At 27.3% G+C, this 23,010-nt stretch overlaps 2 protein-coding genes and 1 long non-coding RNA gene across 4 annotated transcripts in view; 2 read left to right on the plus strand and 1 right to left on the minus strand.

The window, feature by feature from the left end:
* Positions 1 to 14,116, minus strand: part of LOC111675623 (probable tRNA(His) guanylyltransferase) — a 141,876-nt gene extending 127,760 nt beyond the window's left edge. Inside the window, exon 1 of the mRNA XM_046946734.1 lies at positions 13,948 to 14,116. The gene's annotated coding sequence lies outside the window, so the exon portion shown is untranslated. The remainder of the gene's footprint in view (positions 1 to 13,947) is intronic.
* LOC111690940 (NADPH--cytochrome P450 reductase) lies at positions 396 to 17,300 on the plus strand. Of its 2 annotated transcripts, XM_023453549.2 has the most exons (8): positions 396 to 896; positions 8,429 to 8,630; positions 8,703 to 8,895; positions 8,969 to 9,118; positions 12,876 to 13,000; positions 13,064 to 13,820; positions 16,264 to 16,754; positions 16,822 to 17,300. In XM_023453549.2, the coding sequence occupies exons 2-8, from the start codon at positions 8,473 to 8,475 to the stop codon at positions 16,964 to 16,966; spliced, it is 2,019 nt and encodes a 672-aa protein (XP_023309317.2). In that variant the 5' UTR covers positions 396 to 896; positions 8,429 to 8,472; the 3' UTR covers positions 16,967 to 17,300. The 2 variants fall into 2 exon arrangements, with proteins under 2 accessions (XP_023309317.2, XP_023309319.2); XM_023453551.2 differs by lacking the exons at positions 396 to 896; positions 8,429 to 8,630; positions 8,703 to 8,895; positions 8,969 to 9,118 and adding an exon at positions 12,413 to 12,697.
* A 1,282-nt stretch (positions 17,301 to 18,582) lies between these two features.
* LOC124418749 lies at positions 18,583 to 20,555 on the plus strand. The gene is made up of 3 exons (XR_006940195.1): positions 18,583 to 18,887; positions 19,392 to 19,843; positions 20,517 to 20,555. It is a non-coding gene; the product is annotated as an uncharacterized LOC124418749 (long non-coding RNA).
* The last annotated feature ends 2,455 nt before the right edge of the window (positions 20,556 to 23,010 follow it).

Consider the following 23,010-nt stretch of genomic DNA (forward strand, 5'->3'; position numbering starts at 1 on the left):
CGGTGTAGTAGTCTAACAAAAAAACAATTGTACTCAATTTCTTGTGTGTGAATTTTCTACGCAAAGTTTTTTCTTCGAGTGTATTGATTATAATAAGTGCTTCGTATGTATGATTGTGTTGATATCTAACTGACAGACGGACTGACTGGCTGGTTAGTCGACTGAGCGGCTGGCTGTCTAGTTACTTTTTGTGTGCGGTTTTTTGTTGTTATTTTTATTTTTGTGTATTTCCACTTTGCTGTCATTCATCTTTATTTGTGTTTTACTCACTTGCTAAAAGTGTATTTGTTGTAATCGTCGTCGTTATTGTTGTATATTTCAATTTCTGTTCACAGTCGTCTGCTCGGTTCACTTTTGCTATCAATTGACTGTGGCCATACATTAGGATTTCAGTCATTTTTTGAGTTCCAAGCTGGAACGACGTGTAAAATAAGAAACAAAAAAACACTCTGTTGCACACAGAAGAAGGAAAACGAAGAAATTTAATTTTTTTTTTGGGAAAACACGCGATTTAAACTTCACTTTAAGTAAAAGTGATTAGTGTGATTTTATTTAGTGTTGTATTCATTCGGCTCTGATCGTTTTCGTTTGTAAATTGTATTGTTATCATTGTGGACCTCTTACAAGTTAAAAAATCAACGAATATTGCAAAACGGGCTATGAATTTATTTTCCAGAAGAGGGCAACGACGCGTTATTAGATAAAAAAACAAGAAAAAATCGCTTAAAACGTCAAAACGCACGCACACCTTAAAATCAATGAACCTTATTTTTATAATTTGTTCTTAATTAACAACATCTGCTGAAAGGATTATTTTTTATTGATTTTCCACATAATTTAAACAAATTTTAGTTAAAATTTTTAGTTAATTTGTATTTTTTGTTTTACGTAAAAAGGTAAGTAAGTAATTACGAAAAATTTAATTGAAAAATTTGTAAAAATTTTAGTGGTTTCGTTTCGTGTTTTTTTTCAACAAAATTGAGGCCATTAAGTGTAGATTTTGTATACATAAGTATGTGTAGTGTTGTTGTATTTTGTGTATTTTATTTTTTATTACTATTCATTTCTATCTTTTCCTGTGATCTGTCAGTTGTATGCGATTGTGTATGGCAGAGATGGAAAATTAAGTACTATATTTGAAAATATTTCTGTCCATTTTTGAGCTTTAAAGGTGTTATTTATTTTTTTTAATTTTTTGTATAAATAATTTGAGTCATTTTTAGTTTTTGATCAATTGAGATTTTTTTATAAAAATCGACCACAACTCCTTCTGTTAATGTCCTGTCGTGCTAAGAATTTTATCATGTTTAAGTTAATTGAACCAAATGACAGTTTCTGAAGTACAGATATCGACTTTAATTTTAAAACGTTTATTTTTCAAGTTTATTTTATGATTTTCATATAAAATATATCAAACTTCCATCCCTGGTTATATTTTAGTTGATCTGTTGTCTTGTTTCATTCTCTTTTGTTTGTATTTTGTGCGACGACGGTCAAGGTTAAACCTTAACAAGTTTAAAGTTCGGTTTTTATTATTTTTTCATACAAAAAAATGTATTTTCTAAATCAAGTTTTTTTTTTAAATAATCATTTGTAAAAATATCTATTTAAATGTGTATTTATAAATACAAAAACTTTTACATACAAATGGCGCGTGCAAAATTAGACTTTTCAATTGTCAATTTGAAAACAGCAATCACTCAAATGTAACAGTAAAACGTTAGTTTTTCTCATTTAAAATTTGAAAATCTCGCACTCTCTTTAATTTTCTTTAAAAACTGGAATATGTTTGAGTTTAAAAAAATGATTACAAATTATTGAATTCCATTAAAAACTCTCGATTACTTGTGTCTGCTCTTTTCTCCATTTCATTTGTTTATGCAATATTCTCTCAATTATAAAAATTTGTTTTAAATTTATTAAACTACAATTTATAAATAAAAAAGAATTAAATGTTTGTTTTTTTTTTATTAAAATCTTAAAAAATTATATAATAAAACATTAGAGCTAATGGAATTTATTTAATATATTATACATTTTCTCCATCAATATACATATGTAGGTATTACGTACTCAATGCAAAATTCACCCTAACAGAGCAACAACTTGTTGCGTTTATTTTTATTTTCGCTTTTTGCAAACTGAAAAATAATGTGTATTTTTTTATAATTTAGTCTACTCATGCTTACACGTCTACAATAAACATTAGCTGGAGATAAGAGACTGGACCGCCGCCTCCTCTTCTTATTTAATAAACAATTTCAATAATTATAAAATTTTTCGTTTATATGCATAATTTTTCTAATATGCACTATATAAATATATGTCTATATTTATTAGATTAAAATAGCTAATAATTTGATACATTGTACTATATGTATTTTAATGGAGCATCAAGAAAATGCATCTTATACTGGTTAGACGGCCGTTATCCCTCAGCTGAATGTTAATAAATATTGATCAAGAGAAATTATTCTGTATGTCTCTGAACGTGCCTCCATAGTGCCAACAACACTGTTTCAAAATTTTTAACCAGTTCTGTTCTCATTCTGATCAGTTTGAGTTTGTTTACCTTTTGTGGAAGTGATGTTTTTTTTTGCTTTCAAAGAAGTGAAAAGAATAAAATTTTGTTTACTGAAGTCAAATTAGTTGTATTCTATAATACTATAATTTACCTCCTAATAACTTCCAGAAAAAGAACATAAAAATTACTTCCTAAGAATGACTTCAGATGTAGTGAATTTGGAATGAAATAAAAAAAACATTCCTTATATGACCCAGCAAAAAAATTGGGGAAAAAGAAGTAGAATTTTTACCACAAATAACATACTTGAAGTACTTCCAATTTTGGTGAAAAACCTATGAATTTTACATTAGCGTGTCATTGGAGGGATGTTGTTAATTTTTGACAACTATGAACTACATCTAATCTTATTCATATAGATGAAATAAAAATCCGATATTTGGATGTCAAAAATAAACCGAATTCATTCAATGACATGCTTATGTTAATTTCATTGGTTTTCCACCAAAGTTTCCTCACTTTTAACTGGGTTTTCATTTGTAAGGAAATATTTGGTTTATAAAAGCGAAAAATATATAATCGCATTTTTAGATGTGATTAAGATGTCGTTTGTAAAGTATGACATCAATTATTTTTTGCTGGGGACAAGCAAGTGTTAAAATCATCACTTCTTCAGTACTTACATGGAGTAAATTCCACTTCTTTTCGCTTTTGTTGATGGGATGTTTATCCGGTATTATATACTTATTTTTAAAGTGTGAATTGACAAAATTTTGTCATTTTCAGAACAAAAATACTTTGGATTTGTAAGTAGTAAATATGTTGGGAAATATTTGTATTATTTCCCTTGGTATTATCCTGAAGGCATCACATCACATCGACAAAATCAATTCATATAGATATCTGAACGCCATTAGTGACGTCAAACTTTTGAAATTAGAAATACTGAGAAAATCTTGTAAATTATTTAGTAGAAATGATATATATATAAAAGCCATTTATAGATTTCAGACTATTTTTATTTATATCGACAGTCGTCATGTTCAGAGTTAGGTTTTATTCTAGATTCTACTATCCAAAAGTAAGTTAACTTCTGTGTTTTTAGTGTTAACTTCTCATACTTCAGTGTTATAATCGAAGTTCGAAGAAAATTTTTGAATATCAAGAATTTTTATTTAAAATAGCTTAGAAACATTTCAAATGAAAGTTTCATTATACCCCCAGCTAGGTAATCCTCTATTATACAAAGCTATAAAACTGTAAACTGCATTTCAAATCGAATCAGATTTTATCCTTTATGTTCCGTGTTTACATAATTTGTTAAGTGTCAATATCACAAAAAGTTAAATTACATATTTTGCATTTTAATTATATTTAAAAAAAACACAAAGTTCACAATACATTCCTTAATCAAATCTATAAGTATTAATTTCTTTTGTGTGTCATTTTAATTACAATCATTAAATTAAATTGCAATATTTGTATGAATATACAAATATTAAGTGTTAGTTTTGTGTAAAAATAAAAATTGCATGCAGGCAAAAACGGAAAGCTATATTTAATTAATAAAACGCATTAGTTAGTATAATACAAACAAGAAAATTAAATAATAATAGAAATAAACTACTGTTGTTTTTAGCAAATTTTTGGTGTAATGAAAGTTTAGTGCCCTTATCATTACAAAAAAAAAAAAAAAAAAAAAACAAAAAAAAAAAACAATAAAATTGTTTATACAGAAAAGCACTTAGCCAATGAGAAAATATATGAAAAAAAAACTATTAAATAAACAGTTACAAATAGATAGTATTTATTAATAATATGTATATTTGTCCTTATAACATGTTATCATTATTTATAATTTAGCTTATCTAATAGACTTTTTTAACAAACCATCTATATATATTATACGCTATTGAAAAATCAATATTATGGTAGGTCAAGTACGACTTAATAATACCATACAGTTGGCAATAACTTAAGTTATTCATACATATGTTAATTTTGAACTATTTTATTGATTGATTGACAGATTAACAAAAAAAAATATTTTTTTTTTACTTTAACAAAAACAAATATTTTTGTTGTAACGCCGTCTAACGTGTTTTAGGTGCAGCAGCCTAACAGCAATTTTCTTTGGTCTTGAATGAATATCAATTTTAGGGTTTTACAAGTAGCTTACTCCCAGGAATCAGGAAATAATATTAATACAATATTATATTCGAAAAAAATTAAATATAAATATATGAAATATTTTTGAATTTTATTTCAAAAAATCTGTTCTAAAAAATTTGAAGAGAATTGATTAAATAGCTTTATTTGAAGAAAATTAAATTTGTATTCTAATTTCGAATATTAATTGTTTCAGAATATAAAAAATTTCAATAAGTATGTTTTCAAACTTTATATGAGGATTTATGAAAATATAATTCTATTTGTATTCAAGGACAATTTCTAACATTTTCGAAAATTCGAAGTTATGTTGTGAAAAATATGAATGTTGTTTAAATAATCTCTAAATCAAAAAGATTCCTAAAACTTTAACTTTAGTTTGAGAGCATTTTTTACATTTTCTAATTTCGAACATAAATTGTTAAATTCGAATTTATTAAAAAAATGTTTAATGCTCTTAATATGATAATATCTGATAAACTTTATGGCTGTTGTTATATTAAAGAACAATTTCTTAATTTTTTTTTTTTTAATTTAGAACTAAAATTCAAAAATTCGAAGTTATATTTGAGTATTTTTAAATATTGTAAAAATAATCTCTACCACATAGAATTCATAAAATGCAATTTTATAGAAATTTGAAGACTTTTTCTAATTTCGAAAATCAATTAAAAAATTCGTAGTTATATTCGAATTATGTTAATAATATATTTCTAGGTGGTGACTTCGTATTTCGATTCGAAAGAAAAAATTTCAGAATTTGTATGTTAAATACTTTGTATTTTAAAAGTCTTTTCTTTCTAATCCAAATACGGAGTAACCTCCCTCCATTTTATTTTTCGAACTTTAACTTCTAAAATTCAAAAATAAGTTCGAAAAATGTTTAATATTTTTAAAACCATTTTTAAATAATGGGGTTTCATAAAAATATAAGTTTTCTTTCAATTTTAATTCTCTTGAGAAAGAATTTGTTAAATCTTCCCGATAATTTATACCCGAGATTTGTCGTGAACGAAGGAAACCCTATTTATATTAGAAAAGAGAAAATGACAACAAATGCAAACAATGTAAACAACAAAATAGCAATTTAAAATTTGTTTTGTTGCAAAAAAAATCGAGGTTATTTCAAAACAAAGCTTATTATAACAGACTTTGAGATTTATTAGATAATTTTCAATAAAAAAATAACATGAGTTTTTATATTTCTATATTAATAATAATTCCGGAAAATTAATAAGACTATTCTAAAACAAAGAGTATATATTTTTTTCTTAAAAATAAACTAAATTGCTGCTATATTAAAAAAATCTGTAAAAAGTGAAATGATTTGATTAAAACAATTATATGATAAAACCTGAATAGATAGATAACATTGCAACATATTAAATAATCAAATACAGAAAACCTGTTAAACACTTATTACGACTCGGGTAAAATTAGAAATGGAAAAACTTGTTAAATACAAACTATGAATACATATTGTTTTAAGAAATATAGATTACATAGCAATTAACTCAAATTACCTATAATTTTAATGATTAGGTAATTAATACTCTAATATAAGGGAATTATTTAAATTCCTAGTCTTCATATTATATGAATTATCGCAAAGTCACATAATAGATCTCCTCCTTTGTAACGAATCAACACTGCAGTGTTTTTTTACATATTACAATTTTTTAACTTAACAAAATAAGTGCCAAAATTTTTTTTAAATTTTATATTTGCTTCCCATAAATTTTTTCTGTTTCTAACAAATTTTATTAATTTAATAATTTAAATTCATTATTAGTATTTTTATAAACAAAACAATAACAAAATTTAATGTCATATAACAAGATAATGTTAATAGCATTTGATTAAAAGTTTATTTTTAATAGCATATTATTTTCAATTTACTTTTTTTTATTTAATTTATTCTTATGCATTTCCTTTTAGCTACTAATCTAAAATTTAATAAAATTTGCAAAATAAAGGTATAATTACTGTAGACTTTATACATAATACTTGACATTTTTTCAACTAGAATTAATGAAATTATACAGATTTAAGAAATAAATGTCGTCTGAAAAATTTTAAAAAACGGGTGATTATAAAAGGAAATGCATAATAATTTAAAATTTGGCTTCCCATAAAAAATTAATTAATTTTTTTTCATTATATATATATTTTTTTTCAAATAGAAATTAAATAGAAACCCTGAGACCAAGTTAGATGTTTCTCAAGTATTGAACTTCGCTGATCCTAAAAAAAGTCCAAAAATTAGGTTTTTTTAACTTTAAGACGCGATATCTCAAATTCTAAGATGTGATTGAGAAATTTTGAGACTAGATTCGGTTCTTTAGAAATGTACACTTTGATCTATGGGTTAAAAATTTGATGGCCTGTGTAATCTATACCTTGTTTTTTATTACAGAGAGAGAATAAGTAACATATATACCTAGTACCAAATTGACACCAAAGTGTTTATAATTTTTCGATAACATCCGTTGTCGTTGTCGATAACATGTTGTCAGACAACGCAACGTTCTCAACATTTTATAAACATTCGTTGTCTAAATAATAACGAACATGATAAGCTCACTATTGACAACGAATTGTTTCAAATTTAGATATCAACAACAAATTGTTGCGATATTGACAACGTTGTATTGTCTGACAAAACATAGTGTTGTCGTACGTATGTACGATTACTGATCAGAATGGATTAATGATCAATATTCTTGTGTATTAGTAGATTTCAATTAATTTTCAAAGAGTGTTTCTTATCAATATTTATATGATTGGCTAGACATTTTTGTATGCATCAGTATTTTTGATATGCATACCTATTTAGTATAAGTAGAGAATTGTAATCAAATTTTAAAGACAAAAAGCTAAAAAAAAATCCATTTAAAAAATAGCTTATCAAGTTTAACCTGTTTTTAAAAAAGTCTTTCCTAATTATCTATTGAAATCAAGTTCAAGGTACATTTTAATAAAATTCAGTAAAAACAATTCCTTGACATTCAAAAAAATTTTATTCTACATTTTCTTTTGAGCAATATTTTCTGGGATCATTGATTTATAGAAAAAGTAGTTTTATCTGCTTACAAGACATTGAAAATTGACAACATTGTTTCTTTAAAGGAGAGAACATCTTGGTCAACCAGATGTACATATATAATTTTGTTGCTTTTTGAAATCTATATTAAAGCGTCACTTCCTCATACAACAAGTGTCTGTTAATGTTGTCTCTCAAATTCAAAAATACTCTTCAATTAATAAAACGTTAGATCAACGCTTTTTTTCGATTTTATTTCGTTTTCTGATTGTAATTTGCAAAATGTCTTGGTATTAGACACAAAAGTTCTACACGAAAATGAGGACTTATGAATGCAAAATAAAGCTGACGTGGCATTATTAATGCGTACGATAGACTAACGATCGGTTGTACGTAGAACAAGTCCACATGATTTTGACTTGACGCACCTAGTATACGATTCCTATATAAACATTAAAAATATATACTTATACAAGAACACCACCTATACATATAAATGTTATAGAAGAGTAGAGACAGAGCAAAAGTATAAAAAGAAAGAAATTACAATATTTGGAATACAAAATCCAAATGAAATTAACATTTTTGCAAAAAAAAATTTACATTCCTGTACTCTATGATGATAATTGTTCAGTGTATTTGAATTTGAAATGTTAACAAGTTTCTAACAATACTTTCTTTTTGTCTTACAGTTCAAATCCCTTTAAAACTCACAAACACACAAAAATTAGTTAAAATGTCCAGTGAGAAGGTAGAAGAAATTGTTACTGGTGATGAACCCTTCTTGGGTACACTAGATATAGCACTATTAGTAGTACTGATAGCGGGTGCTGCCTGGTATTTCATGCGTAGTCGCAAGAAGGAAGAAGAACCCATACGTTCCTACTCCATACAGTAAGTAATTTTTTTTAGTAATTTAAAATGATTGATTAATACTAATGATTTTTTATTTCTTTATTTTTAAAGACCTACCACCGTAAGCACTACCACGAGTGCAGATAATTCTTTTATTAAAAAATTAAAAGCCTCTGGTCGTAGTCTAGTCGTATTTTATGGCTCACAAACGGGTACAGCTGAAGAATTTGCTGGCCGTTTGGCTAAAGAAGGTATACGCTATCGTATGAAGGGTATGGTAGCTGATCCAGAAGAATGTGATATGGTAAGTTTTGTTGCAAAAAAAAGTTATTTCACTTATAATTAAGTTTTAATTTAAAAACTGTTTCTTATTGCAGGAAGAATTACTTCAATTGAAAGATATTTCCAATTCATTGGCTGTGTTTTGTTTAGCCACCTATGGTGAGGGTGATCCCACCGATAATGCTATGGAATTTTATGAATGGATTACAAACGGTGATGCCGATTTAACTGGTCTCAATTATGCTGTAAGTATTACAAATATTTACTTAGATTTTTATAGATATTTTCCAGGTTTTATTTTTAGAAAATAATGTTTTTAATGAATATAATATATCGAGATAAGATTAAATTAAATTCAGCGAAGCTGAATTACTTTAAGCCCTGATAGACCATTGTCAGATCTTACAAAGTTGTCAGTAAAATGTTTAGAAAATGTGTAAAAAATCGTCCGAACTTACAATTTTTCTTTTGCAACGTTGTTAGAAAAAGCATAGCTGACAATATTGCAAGACAAAATTTGTAAGTTGACACTGTTATAAGACATTTTCAGCATATTTTACTGACAACTTTGTAATATCTAACACCCGGTATACGTAGCATAACATATATTTGTTTAAAATAACAAATTTTCAATATTCAGCTAATTACATGTTAATTCAGCAGAATTTTTCTCAACTATTGTTATGTCATATATTGACATAAAGCTTTTAAAGATGTAAGCGATACCTTTGAACTTTTTAGGTTTAATAGGCAGCAAAGGAAAAAAAACAAACAACACTCTTTATTTGATCTTGTGAGTTTTGAAAGAACAAAATCCAAAGTTTTAAAATATTAAAGAGTTGGTAAAAAAATTTGAAGATATCAACTAGATCTTTGAACTTTTTACGTTTAACCGAGAGCAAATTTATTTAAATTCAAGATATGATTAAATGTTGGGGGTTACATTTATTTAAATTTTAAATTAACACAAAATTTAAACAAAAGTCAGAAAGTTTAAATGTCAAATAGAGACGAGATGAAAAAAACCCTAAAGAAATGTATTTTTATCTTTTATTTTATTACAGTTTAAACGACTTTTATTATGACAGCATTTTGTAATATTTACAAACAACACGTGTGGCAAATTTAATAAGACCTTTGAACACGATTTATTTTAATGGTTTACAATATTAAAACTCATAATAAGTTGTTACTTGTACATGAATGAATTCATTAAAGATTTAATGAAATATGTATGTAATTTGAGTTTAAGGTACTCAAAAGATACTAAATCAAATTTGACAGACGTATATGGTGTAAATAATGAAAGTATTTTAAATCTATATTAATTTTATGTGTTAATTATCAGATAAACCAATTTCATTAATTAACCCCCATTAGAGTTATAAATACTGCATAGAAACACTATTTCCTTTTTTAGTCTATTTTTAATTTAATCTCTAATCGATTTAGATTGATTATTAATTGATTAATTCAATAAAAAATAGTTTATAAAAGTAATTATCAATATAAATGACTAAAATGTAAGAATAAATTTAACTACAATTGTGTTAAATAAAATATAAATTCTTTTAAACTTTTGTCATTATGACGTTTACAAAAATTATAATTATAGATGAAAGTGCAATATTTTTTTAAACATACATATGTTGTTCCTTATTAGAATAGGTCATTGTTCTATATTGTTAAAGAAATAAACTATATGAAACTAGTTTAATGAAATAGAAAATTCAGCATGACATTCATATTCGACTACTATGATAAGATTTCTCTTTAATTCATGTATAATATAATTTTTTATAGTTTCAACTTATATAAATGATAACCAATTTCTAATGTTAAATTGTTTTTAAAATTTATTTATATAAATTTCAAGCACACGTCAAACTAGGTGATTACAAAGGCTACACAAAGTACATATAATAATATGATACGTTAAACCCCAAGAATACAGCAATTAAAATCGGGAAATATAGAAAGAAACGAAAAAAAAAAATAAATAAATGACGATATGAAATTGTTTAAGTAGTTGCTATTAAAAATAAAAATTATACCTCTACAGGTAAAGAAAAAGTACAAAACAATACACTTAAATTTAAAATGAAAACAAAATAAAGATGAAAGAATTGTAAATATTTAAGTAACCAAATTCTAAGCATTAATATTTATTCAAAAACTTGCCATTTATTGAGTTCTCTTCACAATTATATAGTTTCCTAAATAATGAATATTAATAGAGACCATGAATGTGTAATTTCGAAATATTTTAAACTTTTGAAAGAAATATTTTTGCAATTTAATTTACATTTCAATATATGTGAACATACGTATTTAAGTAGTTCTAATTTTGGGTCATAAAAGTGGTCTACATTTTAATTTATCCAGGGTTTCGTGTTTTAGTCACGTACGCCGAAATAAAAAGTAATGAACTTTATAAAAGAAAATAAAAAAATAAAACCCACTATATTACACATTTAATTTAAATTTGGTGCATGAATTTTTTTTAAAATAAACTATTTTAAAAAAATTGTCAACGGTTCAAAGGTTCGAAAACTTTTTAATTTTATTGTTAAAGTCAAATTTAATTTGCTTCTTAAATATTTACCTAAAAACATTTATTAAGAATTTTATAGAAATAGTTTTTTTTTAAGATATTGGTTTATTTATAAACAAAATAAAAATTGTTATTTAATAACTCCTTAAAATTTAGTGACTATTACAAAAATATTTAACTTTTAAACGGATCTTTAAATTTTCAAACAAACTAACCAAAAAACACAATTTCAAAATAATACTCATCCAAATAGACATTAATGAATACCAAATTTTAGACTATTTGGGCTACGAAATCTGTTTTACGAAATCTTTTATAACTTTTGTATTTCAATATTATATATTCCTTCAAATCTCATGTGTTTTCATGAAACTTTACTTAAAAGTAAGTTATATTTGCATGGGCACTAATAAGTCACCTAAAATGACAGTTCTCTAAAAATTTAAGATGATTGATTTTCAAGTTTTTAATCAAAACTCAAGTTTTTTTTTTCATATGTATATCATATTAAAATCTCAACATAAATCATTAAGAATAAACAAAATAAAACAAGTAATGAAAAATGTACCATTTCATGGTTAAAAAGCTAATAAACTTGAAATCTAACACTGTCATAATGAAATTTCATTACAAAAACGTCTAGTCATAAAGATTAGTAAAAAAACAATCATAAAGATAACGGTCAAATTGTTAAAATAAATAAAAACAAAACAAAAAAATTTGACAACTATAAATAAAATAGCAACAACTTAACATATACTACCAACGAAATACAACTCTGTCAAAGTTAACTTAACAGAAAAATTCGCAGAGATGTTAAACATGAAAAAAAGACGGGGTTGTTCTTTTTAACAACAACGTGCAGTTCTCATACTATCTTAATGCAGTAGCAATAATTAATTAAAATGTACAAATTGCATAAACAAATCTGAATAAAATATTATAAATATTCTATATAAAATATAACAATTAAATAAACGTGTATAAAATTAATAAAATAATACTATTAAAATATGTTAATTATTGCGTAATATTTACATTGGCACTAGAAAATAAAAACAAAATGTTAACTCGTTTAATTTCCCTTCGAAAGGGTTCTAAACTAATGATTCAAAGATCATCATCAACTTCTACGTCATTATTAATGAAATATTGTAATAATACGTTTAATAATAACAAATCTGTGATATGGAGCAGACACCAGGCTGCGGCGGCTGTATTATTACATAATTTGTGTAATAATAATCTAATATTTGAATTAAAGCAACGGGTATGAAGTACCCTAAATAAAATTAAAACAAAAATTGCTTTTGGGGGTTAACTGACCTTGACGATTATTATTATTATTATTATTTTTTTTTTTTTTTTGAACAAGTTGTGAAAATAAAATTTATCTAATAGATTTTGTTTACGGACGTTTCATAAAATATTTCATTTTTTTATTCTAGGTATTTGGTTTGGGTAATAAAACTTATGAACATTACAACAAAGTTGCCATATATGTAGACAAACGTTTGGAGGAATTGGGTGCCACTAGAGTATTTGAATTGGGTTTGGGTGATGATGATGCCAAGTAAGTAAAATTGTCTTTAATAAGCACAGATAAACAATAAAAATTAATTTTAAATAATTTTAGCATTGAAGATGACTTTATTACTTGGAAGGATCGCTTCTGGCCAACCGTCTGCGACTTCTTTGGCATTGAAGGTGGCGGTGAAGAAGTGCTTATCCGTCAATTCCGTTTATTGGAACAGCCTGATGTACAACCTGATCGCATTTACACTGGTGAAATTGCTCGTTTACACTCTATGCAAAATCAACGTCCACCTTTCGATGCCAAAAATCCCTTCCTTGCCCCTGTCACTGTCAATCGGGAATTGCATCATGGTGGTGGCCGTTCTTGCATGCATATCGAATTGAATATTGAAGGTTCTAAAATGCGTTATGATGCTGGTGATCATGTGGCCATGTATCCCATTAATGACAAAGACTTAGTCGATAGATTAGGCAAATTGTGTCAAGCTGATTTGGATACAGTTTTCTCTTTGATTAACACTGATACGGATAGTAGCAAAAAACATCCCTTCCCCTGTCCCACTACTTATCGTACCGCCTTGACTCATTATTTGGAAATAACTGCCATACCTAGAACACATATTCTAAAAGAATTGGCTGAATATTGTACAGAGGAATCGGATAAGGAATTTTTACGCAATATGGCTTCTATAACCCCTGAGGGCAAGGAAAAATATCAAAGTTGGATACAAGATTCTTGCAGAAATATTGTACATATTTTAGAGGATATTAAGTCGTGCCGACCACCAATTGATCATGTTTGTGAATTGTTGCCACGTTTGCAGCCACGTTACTATTCTATTTCATCATCTTCTAAAGTGAGTTTTTTTTAAGAAATACATATAAGATTTCATATATTTTTAAGCATAGTTTGAATTAGGTGTTAATTTTCATTTTTTTCATTTTTACTTTTTTCTAATAACATTTAACAAGTAGAAGACTTACCTTACTATTTCCATTGATCTATGATGCTTTCTTAGGAATCCTTTTTATTAGATGCATTCATTTTCATACAACTTATTGAAGCAATAAGAATAATAAGATATTTCCAATGTATGATTGCAAACAGGTTGAGTTCTTGAGTCTTTTAATCATTAATCATCAGTCAGTTCTAGTTCTATTTTATTTGAATTCTAATTTAGTTCTATTTCATTTCTAGTTCAGTTTTAGTTCAATTCTAGTTCAGTTCTAGTTCAGTTCTAGTTCAGTTCTAGTTCAGTTCTAGTTCAGTTCTAGTTCAGTTCTAGTTCAGTTCTAGTTCAGTTCTAGTTCAGTTCTAGTTCAGTTCTAGTTCGGTTCTAGTTCAGTTCTATTTCAGTTCTATTTCAGTTCTAGTTCAGTTCTAGTTCAGTTCAAGTTCAGTTCTAGTTCAGTTCCAGTTCAGTTCCAGTTCAGTTCTAGTTCAGTTCTAGTTCAGTTCTAGTTCAGTTCTAGTTCTAGTTCAGTTCTTGTTCAGTTCTAGTTCAGTTCTAGTTTAGTTCTAGTTCAGTTCTAGTTCAGTTCTAGTTCAGTTCTAGTTCAGTTCTAGTTCAGTTCTAGTTCAGTTCTAGTTCAATTCTAGTTCTAGTTCAGTTCTAGTTCAGCTATAGTTCAGTTCTAGTTCAGTTCTAGTTCAGCTCTAGTTCAGTTCTAGTTCAGTTCTAGTTCAGTTCTAGTTCAGTTATAGTTCAGTTCTAGTTCAGTTCTATTTCAGTTCTAGTTCAGTTCTATTTCAGTTCTAGTTCAGTTCTAGTTCAGTTCAAGTTCAGTTCTAGTTCAGTTCCAGTTCAGTTTTAGTTCAGTTCTAGTTCAGTTCTTGTTCAGTTCTAGTTCAGTTCTAGTTCAGTTCTAGTTCAGTTCTAGTTCAGTTCTAGTTCAGTTCTAGTTCAGTTCTAGTTCAGTTCCAGTTCAGTTCTAGTTCAGTTCTAGTTCAGTTCTAGTTCAGTTCTAGTTCAGTTCTTGTTCAGTTCTAGTTCAGTTCTAGTTCAGTTCTAGTTCAGTTATAGCTCAGTTCTAGGTCAGTTCAAGTTCAGTTCTAGTTCAGTTCTAGCTCAGTTCTAGTTCAGTTCTAGTTCAGTTCTAGCTCAGTTCTAGCTCAGTTCTAGTTTAGTTCTAAGGACAAAACCATGATGACGTTTTCACTTTTTTCTCAACACAACACACGACACGACCGGGCTAACGTAATGCTTTTACTTTCATATGCACGAACTTTTTAAGACAAAACAGACTTTTAAGGCTCCATTGCATTTATGAGACTTCAACAAGTGGGTACTCCATTTACACAAAATCAGGCTCCACATGAAAAAATGCTTTTATTTTTATTCATTTACTTTTCATAAATTTTTTTTATGATTTGCAATAATTTTTTTGCACAAAACTGCCTTTAAAGGCTCCATTGCATTTATGAGACTCCAACAAGTGGGTACTCCATTCACACAAAAACACATACGACACGAAAAAATGCTTTTACTTTTATTTATTTACTTTTCATAAACTTTTTTTATGATTTGCATTAATTTTTTGCACAAAACAGCCTTTAAAGACTGCATTGCATTTATGAGACTCCAACAAGTGGGTACTCCATGCACACGAAAACACACACACGACACGACCGGACTAACAAAATGCTTTTACTTTTATTTATTTAATTTTCAACAACTTTTTTTAATTTGCAATAACTCTTTTGCTCAGAACAGCCTTTAAAGGCTCCATAACATTTATGAGACTCCAACAAGTGGGTACTCCATGCACACAAAAACACACACGACACGACCCGACAAACAAAATGATGAATTTACTTATGACAATGAATATTTTATATACAAACACTTTTCCCTATATAATTGAACTGTTATTCACTATTAAAAATAACTTTTATTTCAATTTTAAAGCTTTAAAACAAATTTAACAAATATTTTCTTAACAAACGAAACGAATAAAACGAAAAACAGCAAGAAACTGATCGGTTGTGCAGCTTTTTTGCTAAGAAGAAGAAGAAAAGGTAAAATGAACGTCAAAATGGCGGTTACATATAAGAGGATGACAAAATTAGTGATGGTAAATGAACGATAATTAATAAATAGTTTACTATCGAATTATCTAGTGATATGCTAAAGGAAAAGGAAATTTAAATTAAATAACGAACAATTTTAAAATAGGAAAAGGAAATGCTTTGTGATGATTAAAAATAAATCATAAATAAATAAATGACGATTAAAAATAAATTTGTTAATAAAAAAATTGCTAATAATTTTAATTAAAATATTTTCTTTAATATTTCAGCTCTATCCTACAAATGTTCATATTACGGCTGTTTTGGTTCAATACAAAACACCCACTGGTCGTATTAACAAAGGTGTAGCCACCACCTTCTTAAAAGAGAAACAACCCTCAGACGGTGAAGTTAAAGTGCCAGTTTTCATACGTAAGTCACAATTCCGTTTGCCTACAAAACCGGAAACACCTATTATTATGGTGGGTCCTGGTACCGGTTTGGCTCCCTTTAGAGGTTTTATACAGGAACGTCAATACTTGCGTGACGAAGGTAAAGTTGTTGGTGATACTATACTCTATTTTGGCTGCAGAAAGAAGAGCGAAGATTTTATTTACAAAGAAGAATTGGAGGAATATGTTGAAAAGGGTACTTTGACTTTGAAGACCGCCTTCTCGCGTGACCAGGAAAAGAAGATCTATGTCACACATCTTATTGAAGATGATGCCGATTTGTTATGGAAGGTTATAGGCGAAAATAAGGGTCATTTCTATATTTGCGGGTAAGCTGGCTAATTTAATCTCAACATTTTAACATTAAAATAATTCATTATTTTTAATACTTTTTAGTGATGCTAAAAATATGGCTGTTGATGTAAGAAATATTTTAGTTAAAATTTTATCAACCAAAGGTAATATGAGCGAAGCTGATGCTGTGCAATATCTTAAGAAAATGGAAGCACAAAAACGTTATTCGGCCGATGTCTGGAGCTAAATGTTGAAATTATCATCTGTTCATTTTGTTTTAAGTCATTTATTTTGAAGGCTTTAAGCCTTGCAGTAGAATCTTGTATATTGTTTTGACTTTGCTCCTGTAATACCATAAGACGCCACACAGCATTCCTAATAGTACAAGGAGCTATGAACAAAAAGCCATGGCATATTTCATGCAAATTCTACTATTATGACTAGACGACTTCCATTTTGTATGTGTGTGCTTTTATTTAAAAAATTTAAAACTATTAAAATATATATTTTTTTAATTTTTTATTTTAATTTAAATTTAAGTGTATATTTTTATTGTATAATAAGAAATTATAAAAAAAACAAAGCTCTTCCGGTTTGGGAATATTTTCCACTTTTTTTTAGAAATGACTATAATTAAATTTAACACAATTTATTTAAATGAATAATACGATTTTTTGCTTTAAATTTTAATTCTGAACAAGTTTATGAAACTACTACTATTTTTATAATGCAATGTTTATATAAAGATAAATATTAAAAGAAAAAGAAATAATAAATAAATATATTTATATATTTTTATAAAAATACACAATATTATTAAATTTAATTATTTAAAAAAAGGAACCTAAAACAAATTTAATAAATATTGAATTGAACAATTTCAATTCTGTAGTTTATATTCCGATAGATTCTGTTTTAGTTTCTTTGGATTTCGATTAGTTAGTTAACTCTAATATTAATAGATCTTGTTTAATTCACATAAAAAACTTCTTTTCGTATTCGAAAACACTTGTTAATTTTTTATTTTACAAAATATTTAAATATATTCCGATCACAATACATGTGGAAATTTTTTTTGTAGATTCAAAATATTTAAATATATTCCGATCGGAATATATTTAAATTACTATCATCGCGTATACTTTGTTTAATAATTGCTTATCCGGTTTACTAATTTTCCTATACAAAGTTAAACTGCATAGTTATCGCTTGATATCGCCATATTATCATCACTAACTCTAATAAGAACAACCTAAAAACTTGACATTACTTTTTCTTTTATTTTCCTGTTTAATATGGGCTTTTTATTTGGATATAATGAATAAAAATTTAAAATTTGTTTGATTTTCGAGATATTGACATTTTGGTGCATTTTTTTAATTTGGCTTTTTAACGTCATTTAAATTTTATATATTTCTATCTAAAATTTGTAAAAAAATTGCAAATAATACAAAAATTCTAATTACTGATAAACATACTTAAAAATATTGTAGAAAAAAGAATAAAAACAAACTTCACGAAAGTTTTTTGTTCTTTTGAAAACTTGAGATATTTAAAATATTTCCTCTATGTCTTTATGTTTTGAATGATAATTTTATTTAAAGTAAATACGTAATTTTATTTATCGCAATGCACATTTTTTATATTATTTTATATAATAATAAAAATTAAATACAAAATTACATTACAGCAGCCATCTCAAGTGAAATGTACTAAACACAACAAATATAAATTAAATGTACCATCACAATTGTCTAATAGGAACGTAAAATTAAATTTGGTAGCACTTTTCGTTGTTTACTAATAACAACCCTGTTTCATCCAGCTATTGTTTGTTGTCGCGCGCGTTTTGCATCAAAAAATGCAATGATGTGTAAAAAATGTTAAAAAAATAAATATAATGGAAGAAATTAATTTAAATTTAAAAAAAAGTTTTTAAAAATGATTTCAATAATTACGAAACGTCATAAAGATATGTGGAACTGTTGTAAAGTTTAGTAAATCGTAATGAAACGAAGCTAAATGATGTCTTTGTTTTTGTCGATGATATCTTGTGCAAGGAGCTCGATTGCGGCGAAGGAGAGCACTAATCCTTTCCAAAAAATTTTCATATTGTGGCGGCTTATCAATAAGTTGCTTGTCTTTAAAAGTGGAAAGTGGTCGGGATTGTAAGTAGAGATGAAGCGGCCGCGGTTATTTGGACGGTTAGTGTGGATTATTTATATGGTTGTTTAATGGTACTCCAATGACATTTTGTTATTGTACCTATAAGGAAATAATATTCCATTAATAGAACTAGGATTTATAATAATTTTTATAAAAACTAAAAGTTAAACACTTTTTGTGGGAAACTGTAAAGTGGAATACAAATATCATATTGGCAAGACACCTGTCTCTTGATAAATTTAGTTAGTTATTTAGTTCGTTAGTTTGAAAGGAGGATGTACATACATATATACATCAAATCCGAAGAAATACACATAGGCCTCTATCGGGCCTGTTGTGCGCTCCTTAACTGGTTAAGGAGCATCAGGTGGGAATCGAACCCACGACTAGAACACTAACCTACCGGAGGCCACACCTTGGTAAATTTACTTGAAAGACAATATCCTTTATTATATGAATTTATTTAATTGTTTTATGATCAAGTAATTTTTTTTTATATTCCTTAGTACCCGTGCTTAACAACAACCTATATCATCTGTATGACCTAAGGCTAAAAGCCATAACAACCATATGTATGGTTGAATAATAACAATGTAATCCTTTGGAAACAAAAGAGATAATGCTAATAACAAAATTTTCTGCGAATAATTAAGTAATAAATTGTATAAAATTGTTGGATCCAGAGGTGTTAAGTTCAAATTGCTTCAATGCATCTTAACTGCAATCTTCACAAATTTTAATGAGTTTTTGGAAAAAGCAAAATATTTTCCTCTACGCTGTCAACTATTCATAAATTCTTGCTGGCATGAAGTTACTTATACAACAACTATTTTATTTACTGCATCCTAAATCAAAAGTGGTACATAATTTTGTTAGGTTGTAAAATGTGCAGTACTTATAACGTTCAACCCAAGTTTATCTTACAAAGGCAGTACGGATGACCAGATCTCTAAAGGCAGTAAGTGTTTTTTTTTTCAAACTAAACTAACATGAAATATCTTTTTTTAAAAAAACTTCTAAAAATTCTGAGTGTTTTTTACTTAAATTTTCCCCTAAGGAAGCATTTTCACAAAAAAAGACATTTTCACTAAAATGTGTTTTATCATTAAAAAGTATTTTTTACAAAGTCATTTCACTAAAAATTTTCACTTCAAAATATATATATATTTTTTAACAAATCAACGTTTTCAATAAAAACGATATATTTACACGGAAAAGAGGTATTTCACTAATAACAAGTTAGAGCATTATTTTCTGTTATATGGAATCTTATAGACATACCTAACATTAAACAAACATGAATTTCGGAAGGTGACCCTATTAATGGTTCATAATGAATTGATAATTTTGTTAATTGTAGTTTACATTGTAGATATTTTATGAACAATTTCTATTCTGTAGTTTACTATATATTCCAATTGATTTAAGTTTCTTGGGATTTTAAATAATCTTGTTGGTTCACATTTATATTAATATTTCTTTTTAATTTACATTCATCAAATTTGGTTTAAAGCTATTTTTATACCCTTCACCTTCGTGAGAAGGGTATATATAAGTTTGTCATTCCGTTTGTAATTTCTGTAATATAATTTTCCGACTCTATAAAGTATATATATTCTGGATCCTTATAGATAGCGGAGTCGATTAAGTCATGTCCATCTGTCTGCCTGACTGTTGATATCAGTTTTTAGAGGTCCCCAGATATCGTCGAGATCCGAATCTTCAATAATTCAGTTAGACATGCTTTCGAGAAGATCGCTATTTAAAATCAGCAAAATCGGTCTATAAATAACGGAGATATGAACAAAAATCCGAGACAACCTCTGAAAATTTCATCAAAAAGCCGCATTTTTTTCATGATTTGTTAAAAAAGCAACAACAACAATTGGATAAAAATGTTCATATGCGTGTGGAGATGTATTTGGTTTTATTCAGCTGTGTATTTTTTTTGTGTATGTTTGGATGCTGTTCTGTTCTCACGATGGTGAAGAGTATAACAAGAACAAGGAGATAAAGCAGTAATATGTTGGTAATACAGTTCATATTTGTTTGAAGGTGGTAATACAGTTTGACGGTGGTATTACAGTACAACGGTTAATATTTCTTTCTGCTACAGTTTATATTTGTTTGTGTGTATGTTATATGTGCAGAGATACAAAATAAATAAAAACTGGTTTTTAAAACATACTTGGTGAAGGGTATATAAGATTCGGATTTCTATATTCGGCACAGCCGAATATAGAAATGTTACTTGTTTCTTTTAGCTTTAACTTTTATATTTTACAACTTTTTTCTTATTTGCAAAATTTTTTAATACAAATAACCTTAAGAACGTCCATTACATTTTACACAAACAAGTGAGAATTTATTTTTTGTAGATAATCAAAATAGTTATATACATAATTCCATTTCCGATCGGTATGTATATAAATCACTATCATCGGGTATATTTTGTTAAATAATTGGCTTTCCGGTTTTTTTTATTTTCCAAATAAGACCAATGAAAACTTAATATTGCCATACTGTCATCACAAATTCTAATAAGAACAACATAAAAACTTGGCACTACTTTTTATTTTATTTTCTTGTTCATGCTGGCTTCTTATTTAGTTTTCTTTAGACTTTCGCGCGCGTTTTACAGTGAAAATTTTAGCTAGTGAAAAAATATAAAAATAAGTCAATTAAATATTAAAAAGTGTTAAATACACACTTGTATAATATGAAGAATGGCTTGTATAATCTGAATAATCGTTTGTTGTAAGAATTCATTAGCTGCTGATGTGTTTCCAATGACAAAAAGCTTTTGCTTGAGGCTGGTCTTAAATTATATGACACCTGCCTGGTTTCCACTTATTTTCTAAACTTGTACATATTTTATGGAACAAAGCCTTGAGACATCTAATGTATGAAAACCAGACATGACAAAAACCGGGTGAATTTTGTTATGCGTCATAAATAATGGAAAGCTGCTGTTACAAAGTTTTGTGTAAGTTTATCTCATAAGCATGATGAAAATAATGGAGTCTCAATAGCCGGCAACAATAAGCCTGCTGATTGTTTTTTCTACGGAAGCTCACATTTTTTATATACTAATTAAATTTTGATTTTGTGAACAAATACATGGAACAAAGTTGTGTGGGACAAGGGAAAAATTTTCAATCAATCCAAGTATTAAATACACAACTAATTTTTGAAAGGATCTTGTTTCTAAAAATATTAAAAAATAAACAAGTAGGAAAGTATAGTCGGGCATGGCTGACCATATAATACCCTACACCATGAGTATATTTTTAAAATTTTTACTTTTTATAAAGAAACTTTTATATACATAGGTCAAATATGGACCGATCCTCGTTAAATTTGGGAAAAGGTTATATTTTTAAATAACAGTTAGTTTTGTTGAGTTTCATTGCGATACAAATGGTTACAAGTCAATTTTAGACGTTTAAGACATTTTTTTGTATGGGGGCTAGGGTCAAATAAGGGTCAATCCTTACGAAAATCTGCAGTGTCATTTATACTTATATACAACTTATTTGTACCAGTTTTTATAGAGATAATAGAATATTTGACGTAATTATAAATAGTTCAAAATAGTTCAAATCGGGAGGTACGGTTGTATGGGGGCTAGGTGAAATAATGGACCGATTTCAACCATTTTCAATAGGCTTCGTCCCTGTGCCAAAAAACATGCTTGGTCCAAATTTCATCAAATTATCTTGAAAATTGCGGCCTGTACCTTGCGCAGACGGACGGACGGACATGTCTTAATCGACTCAAAAAATGATTCTGAATCGATCGGTATACTTTAAAGTGGGTATTGGACCAATGTGGTGTAGGGTATAAAAATATGTACCTAAATAGAAAATGTATGATTATATTATGTCCAAAAATTCCATTGACGAATGAGAAAATTAATATTAAGAAATATATTAGTTTGTAAAAACTAAAACTTATGTTTTCTCAAATATTAGACAATCAAATTAAACTTCAGTTTAGATGAGAAGCATACAAATTTATGTCCACTATCTGAATTTCTTTAATTGTCATTAAACATTCAAAGTAATTTTTCTCGAAAGGATAAACGATATATATAACGTGAAAAAATTAATTTTATTTAAAATA

This window comes from Lucilia cuprina, chromosome 3 (genome assembly GCF_022045245.1).
Source record: "Lucilia cuprina isolate Lc7/37 chromosome 3, ASM2204524v1, whole genome shotgun sequence".
Lineage (NCBI taxonomy): Eukaryota > Metazoa > Arthropoda > Insecta > Diptera > Calliphoridae > Lucilia > Lucilia cuprina.

What these genes read in the sequence shown, in the direction of transcription:
- LOC111690940 (XM_023453549.2), top strand. Translation starts at nt 8,473, where the DNA reads ATGTCCAGTGAGAAGGTAGAAGAAATTGTTACTGGTGATGAACCCTTC. An exon ending in TAACTGGTCTCAATTATGCT is followed by an intron (nt 9,119 to 12,875) that starts GTAAGTATTACA and finishes TTTTTATTCTAG; the next exon opens with GTATTTGGTTTGGGTAATAA. An exon ending in TTGGGTGATGATGATGCCAA is followed by an intron (nt 13,001 to 13,063) that starts GTAAGTAAAATT and finishes AAATAATTTTAG; the next exon opens with CATTGAAGATGACTTTATTA.